Below are 7,757 nucleotides of genomic sequence, written 5' to 3' on the forward strand. Positions count from 1 at the left end.
CTCAATCCCTAATTTCAGTAATTTAAAGCAAAGGAAAAGAGAGCAGCAATTCCACCATTGACAGCCATTAAAAAGCTTTGAAGCTTTGAATTTTGGGTTTTCAAAAACCATTATTTGTTTGGATTAGGTGTTGTTGCAAACAATTGGGAATATGATTTGGAGTTTATATCTCAATTTTGAGGGTGTTTTGGTGAAGATTAGACTTGATTTTGGCTGAATTTCAGATTGAAACTCGTCGAAGAAGAAGAAGAAGACATGATATACATTATATTTACGAAATTGTAGAAAAATTGTATTATATATATATATATATAAGTTGAACAATATTGTATAAAATTTATATTTAAGTTGTATGTTATTGTAGTTGTATTTAACTGGGTAGAAATAATGTAGATAAGTTGAATAAATCTCGTCCATATTTGGAATAGTATTTCCTCTTGAGAAGAAGCCACGTTTATGAGATTTAACACCTCTCTTTGTAGAAGAAGAAAAATCACCTTTGAATTTGTAAAACTTGCCATTATTTTCATTTTCTACACCACAATAATATGGAACTTTGAACTGCAAAAGCCCCAGAAGAAGAATAACACATAAAAATGAAACTCAACTGTTTCTTGCTAAAAACCCAAGTCATGGCTCATGGGAAATTTCAAGAAAAGATCTATATTTTTCCATCTTTTCTTGAACCTATAAATTGGTCAGTATTTGACAACCATGGAACATTATGCATTTGACTTAATACGTCAGTCCAAACTAAATGCATAAATTAAGTCCCAAATGGGATGAAATTGGTCAGTATTAAACGGCGTGGTGCACATTCAATTGCATCCGGAGAGAAGAGGGGAGAGAAGAGAGAAAAAAGAAAAAGAAAAAGGGTGTAACTAAATTCCTTGATTGAAGGCATAAATAATGAATTTGGGAGCCTTTTAAGGTGGATTGTATATATTTTGTAAACAAAACTCGTTTATGCGAGGTAATTAACTAAACATAAACATTTAGGGTAGTAAAGTTTCTAATAGGGTATATGAATGAAAAAATCCCAATTAACTATTAAGTCTTCCTAAATAGCTGAGGAAACAAGCCTTTTAAATAAGAATTTAATTTCTGTACGATGACAATGTAAAAAGAAAATATTTAAACATTGTTTCCCACCTATCTAAGTCTTACTGAACAGAATTACTTGGTATCTCTTCTCGTGCCACAATTGAACTATTCAAACATAATTTAGTGTGGAATCAGCCACTAATATTTGTATTAGGATAGGTTGCCTACACACATTAGATTTTACTTTTACAGTGTCTTTTAATTAATCTTACACCTGCTGAAGGCATCAAAAATAGAACTCCTTACACGGTCATATCCCTCTCATTCAAAGTAGTTGGGCATATCTAACTCATTATCAACAATTGGATACAGCTGATGAGGAATAAAATACACAGAATATCATAGCAAAAGGATGTAATTTCAAAGTTTAGTAAATTAAACATTTAGTAAATAAAATACACAAAAATACTACTATGCTTCAAGTGGTGAAGAGAAGAAACCATGTTCCATAGAAAGGTGATTTACCAAGTTTCTCCCATAAACACAATTCTTCAGTTGTTTGTTCTTAAGGGAGAAGACTGGCTTTAAATCAAGATTTTGGCTCTTCGACATAAAAAGCGCAATCAAATAAAGCACTATATGATGGCTGTAAATTTACGGGTTTCAAGAGTCCATAAAAATATTTCAAATATGCAACTAATTTCTATACTGCATTTTAAGGATATTGACAATAGCAGCGACTAAAACATTGATCTTATCTGAGTTGAGCATCTGAACATAACAGAGTCTAGAATGCTCCCACAATAGCAAATGATGTCTTTATGTAACAAAGAAGTGGAGGTAATGCAGCTAGTTCTTGTTAGTATTACCAGAGGCGGAGCCAGAATTTCAACCTTATGGGTTTTGAATTTTAGAGCGGCGACTTCAAGTGTTAATGACTGGGTTCTAAATTTAATATTTGTACATGTTTAATGCATTCTAAACACCAAATACACTGTTTGAGCAAAAGCTATTGGTTCGATCGAACCCGTAGTTTGGCTTGTGTCTTCGCCTCTGAGTATTACCAAAAGAAGAGATGCAAGAAAAAGCTTACAGTTGAGAAGGGAATTAACAATGATACTAGAATTTATCACGATTCGAAGAAATTTAGAAGAAAATAAGACTTCACAAAAAGTGAAACTACGTCCACACACTGTTCTAGTAGTCACACTTAAAATTTGTAAAACATGTTTGGATAATCTTGCACAGTGTTATTACAGGCGAAAAACGCAAAAAAGGTCTAACGTCTGGACGTTAGGGCTTTAAGAGCAAAGCACAAATAAAGTGTGGCTTTAATGAAAAAAGACACAAATGGAGAAAAATAACAAATATGTGTGTGTAGTCCAAAACTAATATCTATAAGCATGAATACCAAATATATGGAAAAAGAAATTGAAGAAAATTTATGATAAAGTGAAATATCAATTGCTTAGTGTCCCTCTTCAGGATTACGCTCATTGGCAAGGAAAAGTATGTCTTAGAGCCTTGATGACAACACTGAAGTGCCTGCTAAGCGAGGCGAAGCACTCAACATGTTTTGAGCTTCACTTCAGGGCTTAAGCGTGCCTTTGACAACACTGATCTTGCACCTGTGTCATTAGCATCCTCCACTTAGCAATGGACAGTCGATTATATGGACATTGGCATTATGGTTGTAGATTCCTTGAGGTATTGTTGCCAATACAGGGCAATCCTCTATATACAGCCTCTGAAGTGAAGAGCAATTCTGCAGCCATTCTGGAAGCACCACTAGGTTGGGACAATCAGCAACTCTAAAGTACTTCAGTGTTGCATGAGCAGCATCTTTAAGTCCCAATGGTAGAGTCACCAACTTAGGGAGTCCCATTAGAAGCAACGATCGTAAACTTGTTAGGCCTACCATTCCCTCTCCATCCATCAAATCAAGTTCTTCACAGTTCCAAATCCATAGCTTTTCAAGTGAAGTCAGGTATCTAATACTGCTTGGAAGAGAACATAAACTCGGGCATTCATAGATACGCAAAACCCGAAGTGCAGTAAACTGCTGCACCAGTTCTGGCTGCAATTTTGGGAAACAACACTTGAAAAGAAGCAAAAATTGAAGAGAAGGGAAAGATTGTTGATTCTTCCCTGCTGATATCTTATATGTAGTCAAATACAAGGTCTTCAAACAGATTAACTTTCCAAAGTCTCTTGGCAACTCCTTAAGCTGTTCACAATTAATGAGGTTAAAAGTCTGCAGATTTACTAATTTGCTCATAGACATTGGGAGAAACTTGATGTTGCCATTGTCACTAAGGTTAAGATATCTTAACTCCTTCAAGTGACCTATTGAAGTTGGCAACTCCTCAAAATCTAAATTGTTCAAGACTAACACCCGAAGGCATTTGAAATTTGATAACGTCGTCTTGACAAAGAACTTGTTTACAGGTCCAATGTTAAATGAGTAAGAAAAGGACCTCAACTTTTGCAAAGAAAGTAAAAATCTTGGGAAGTGTTTCCTAGACATATCTTCTGCATGAAAAAATAAGTGGCGAACTCTTTCAGAAACCACAGAAGCATTAGATTTCACATTTAAACATTCAGAACCTGCCACTGACTGTGCAAGATCATGCACAAGATTGTGTAACTTACAAGCCAATATTTCTCCATCAAATGCTTGTACCACATCAAGGAAGCAAAACCTTGATAGCAACTCATCAAAGTACTGATTACCAATATCTTCCAACTTCCTGGATCCGTTTGAACTCTGTATAAATCCTTGAGCAATCCACCGGTTGATGAAGTCCTCTCTCGGAATTTCTTGACCTTTGGATAACATAGAGCAATAGGCAAAGCACTGTCTTAGATGTGATGGCATCTGTTCATAGCTCAATCTCAATATTGGTAAAATGTCAGATTGTTTCTGTTCGATCTCCCATATCTCATTATCTCTTATCCGCAACCATTCATTTTCGTCTGTTTTCATATACAATAACCTTCCCAAGGTTTTCACAGCCAAAGGCACTCCTCCACACTTTTTCACAATTTCTTTTCCTATTTCTACTAGATTAGGCAACAATTTGTCCTCCCCTACAAATGCACATTTCAAAAATAACAATAAGCACGCATCATCAGTAAGACCACCCAAATAGTAAGGTGCAACTGTTCCAGTAATCAAAGCAACCATCTTACTGCGTGTAGTGACAACAATCTTACTACCTTTAGAACAATTCATCAGCAACTCCCTCAAGTCCGTCCACTTGTTTTGATCTTCATTCCACACATCATCCAGTACAAGTAAATACCTTTTCGATCGCAAAACCTCACTCAAATGACCTTGTAATTGGTCCATATCTAGGTGGCCAAAACTCTCTCCTGTTGCAGACCGCAGAATTTTCTCAATTACCTTACTCAGACTAAAATCTTCTGAAATACTAACCCACATTCTCAGGTCAAAATTCTGAACAACCGTATTATAGTTATAAACCAACTTAACAAGTGTGGTTTTTCCAAGCCCTCCTAGTCCAACAATAGGAATCACAGAAATATTTTCCTCGTCACGAGCATCTATGAGCTGTTTTACTATGTTTTCTTGATCAGTTTCTCTACCAATAATATCAGAGGCCCTTACAAAGGAATGTGTTTGTTCTCTACAAATATTCTCAACTGGATTTAGACAAGTATGTTCAGTAAAGTGGAAACTTTTCCTATCATCTGCAATCTCATTCAATAGTTCCCTAATCTCTTTCACCTTTCTACCAATCTTGAATCTATAAATAATTGGATTTGAACTTGAAAAGAATTTTCTTACCTTCTTCTTAAGGCTTTTCTGAAAATGTATTTGTAGTAATAACTGTGTAGACAAATCATCGAGCACATCATCTACATCATAAACAACATCTCTTAGCTTTTCCAGCCAATCTCTCACTTCATGGTTCTTTGCCTGCTGCTCGTTTGCATCTAAAAGTACAGCTTTGATTGTGGATAAAGTACTCTGGAGTTTTCTTAACTCTGTTTTAACATTCCAAGCTAAACTGATCTCAGTTACAGCAACTGAAGAAACTTTTGCCAAAACTCTTTCAATGATGTTGAACAAGAAAGATTCTGCCATGGATTGTAAGAGCAGCACTTGCCTTCTCCAAGTCAACAGCCCTTTGAAAAGTGATGCAAAGTTTTTATAAAAGGGATTTAATAGGCGTTTGGACATAAAAAAAAATGTAATTTTTGAGAAAAAAAAAAAATGGTATTTGGAGTTAAGTTAAAAAATAGTATTTGTAATTTGAAATTATGTTTGTACATATATTTACTTGAAAGAATGTTCTGTTCTGTGAATGGGGAAAAAATTCTGAAAATTTTGTTAAAATTACTTTTTAATTTTTGAAAAATTATTTTTAAAAGCTTACAAAATTTTATGGACAAACATGTTATTGAAAAAAAATTAAAAAGAAAAAAGATTATGGACAGACGGAGCCTTAGACCTAATAAAGTCAACACTTTAGACCTACTATTTTATTTTTGCAACTAGTACACACTTTCGTGAAATAAAAAAACTTGAAGGTGATAATAAAAAAATAGAAAATAAAAATCCTTGGTTGATCAATCTAAATATCTAATAGTAGGAGACTGTCTAGTTTGGTTTGGAGATGGGTCAACCCCGTGTGATTATTGGGGTAGGTGTAGTTTTAAGCCAAGTAAGTACAGCTCAACTAAGGAAAATATATGGCGAAAAATACTCAGAAAGAAATTGGCGAGAAGTTTTATTTTGTGTCTCATACAACTGACACTAGTTGTATGAGGCTCCTTTTTATCTCACAAATTTGTGTGCCCTAATCTTACACTTCTGGGTCCACAGAAATCTGGGTCCACAAAATTGTGAGACAAAAAGTTATCTTATACAACTAGCGTCAGTTGTATGAAACACAAAATAAAATTTTCCGAAACTGGTGCTTGTAAATACCAATTATCTGTACATTACTTATATATACATACACATACATACATATACATACACTAGTCTTAGTGTACGCGCGTTGCGCGTGTTGTTTGTGTTAATGAAAATTAAATTTTTAAAATAATAAATAATATTTATCGGTTAGAAAAAGTAAACAAAACTGACCGTCTATTTGTGTAAATTCCCTATTTTTTTTAATCAAAACTATGTTTTACACGCACTTTTTTTTACGTGCCTTAGCTAAAACAATTGAATTATATTTATTGCGTCCTAATTGAATTGTATTTTTTTAACGTCCTAACTGTTAACTATAATTGAACTATCGTAAACAATTTAATTAAGAAATTGACTTATGTAATTAAAAAAATTCTTGATTTTGTATTCCTAAATATTAGAAGTTCCTACATAATTTAAATAAGGAAAGAAAATTTTAGTTGATTTCAAAGTACTAAAAATTACAAATATTATTTAATTACGATTTTGTCTAGTGTGAAACCTATTTTTAAGGCCAATTCAAAGTCCTAGTCTTAGTGTACGTGCTTTGCACATGTACCCATAGCAATATATACAACTTTAAAAAATTACATTATTACTTTGTCATAATGTATTTAAGTTATATAATTAAAAGTAAAGGAAAAAGTGTAAGTTCCAAAAAAATTGATAAGTGATTATGTAAAGTTTAAAATTGATTGTCGTTGATTTACTATTTATAACATATAACTTAATACTTTATAGTTAATCACAAAAGAAAAGGAAGAGAAGTAGAGAAGCATACCTAGAAGGGCTGATGGATGTATGATTTAGATACTTTCAAATGTGATGAATCCTCTTTTAATCCAAATTCTCAAATAGCAATCTTTTGTCTAAAAGAAAATTGAATAGAATGGGATAAGAAAAGGAAAATACATTAGTCTAAATGTTGAAAGATGCTATTCGATAAGAAAGGAAAACTGAATATTAGACACAAATCTTAACCAACATAATTTTTTTTCTTAAAGAAATTGAATTGGATGGTTAATAAGGAAAAAAAAGGCTTAAATGGAAAATAGTTCTTCCAAAGCAATATAAAAGCATTAAAAACAAAAATAACAACAAATTAAAACAAGAAAAGACTACCAAAGCTTATAATTTTATTCTAAAGAATGATGAATTCACCTGCTAAGGAGCAATACATAACTCGTCAAGCAAAGTGCTAGAGATCAACAGTTTTTCTTTTTTTATATTATTTAGTAAAACAATATAGAAGGAAGTATAATTAAGATTATATAATATAAATAAGGAACAAATTTATGTAAGTAAAATCGTGTAATATATATAGTTCAAATACAAAGAAAAATTTATTAAAAATAAAGACTCCCAAATTGAAAAGGAGTTTAAGTGCTCGTTCACCTAATCTGAAATCCAATATCCTAATATATTTTTATAAAAAATTAATATGTAAAAATTCATTAGTTAAAAAAGCCCTCCTAAACCTAAACGACTATAAAGTGGTCGAAACATAATGTGAATTGAAAAGTGTAGGAATTTTAGAATGGTAAGGAATTGAAAAGTCAAATTCTAAATATGAGGAAAATAATTAAATGACTATTTCTAAATATAGGATAAATTACCAAATGACTATTTTGTCCAATGTGAACTCTATTTTAAAAGGGTAAAAAAGACGAATGATATTTCGCTAAGGGCCTTCGTGCTTTTAATATTGTATAGATACATTACTTTACTTTATTACTACTATTTCTATTATATATATATATATATATAT

At 32.4% G+C, this 7,757-nt stretch overlaps 1 protein-coding gene across 1 annotated transcript; it reads right to left on the reverse strand.

Annotated features, from left to right (window-relative positions):
* LOC109228788 (putative disease resistance protein RGA3) lies at positions 2,255–5,358 on the reverse strand. The gene has a single exon (XM_019394032.1). It carries the CDS (start codon positions 5,249–5,251, stop codon positions 2,681–2,683), a length of 2,571 nt encoding a protein of 856 aa, XP_019249577.1. The 5' UTR covers positions 5,252–5,358; the 3' UTR covers positions 2,255–2,680.

Source organism: Nicotiana attenuata, chromosome 1 (genome assembly GCF_001879085.1).
Source record: "Nicotiana attenuata strain UT chromosome 1, NIATTr2, whole genome shotgun sequence".
NCBI lineage: Eukaryota > Viridiplantae > Streptophyta > Magnoliopsida > Solanales > Solanaceae > Nicotiana > Nicotiana attenuata.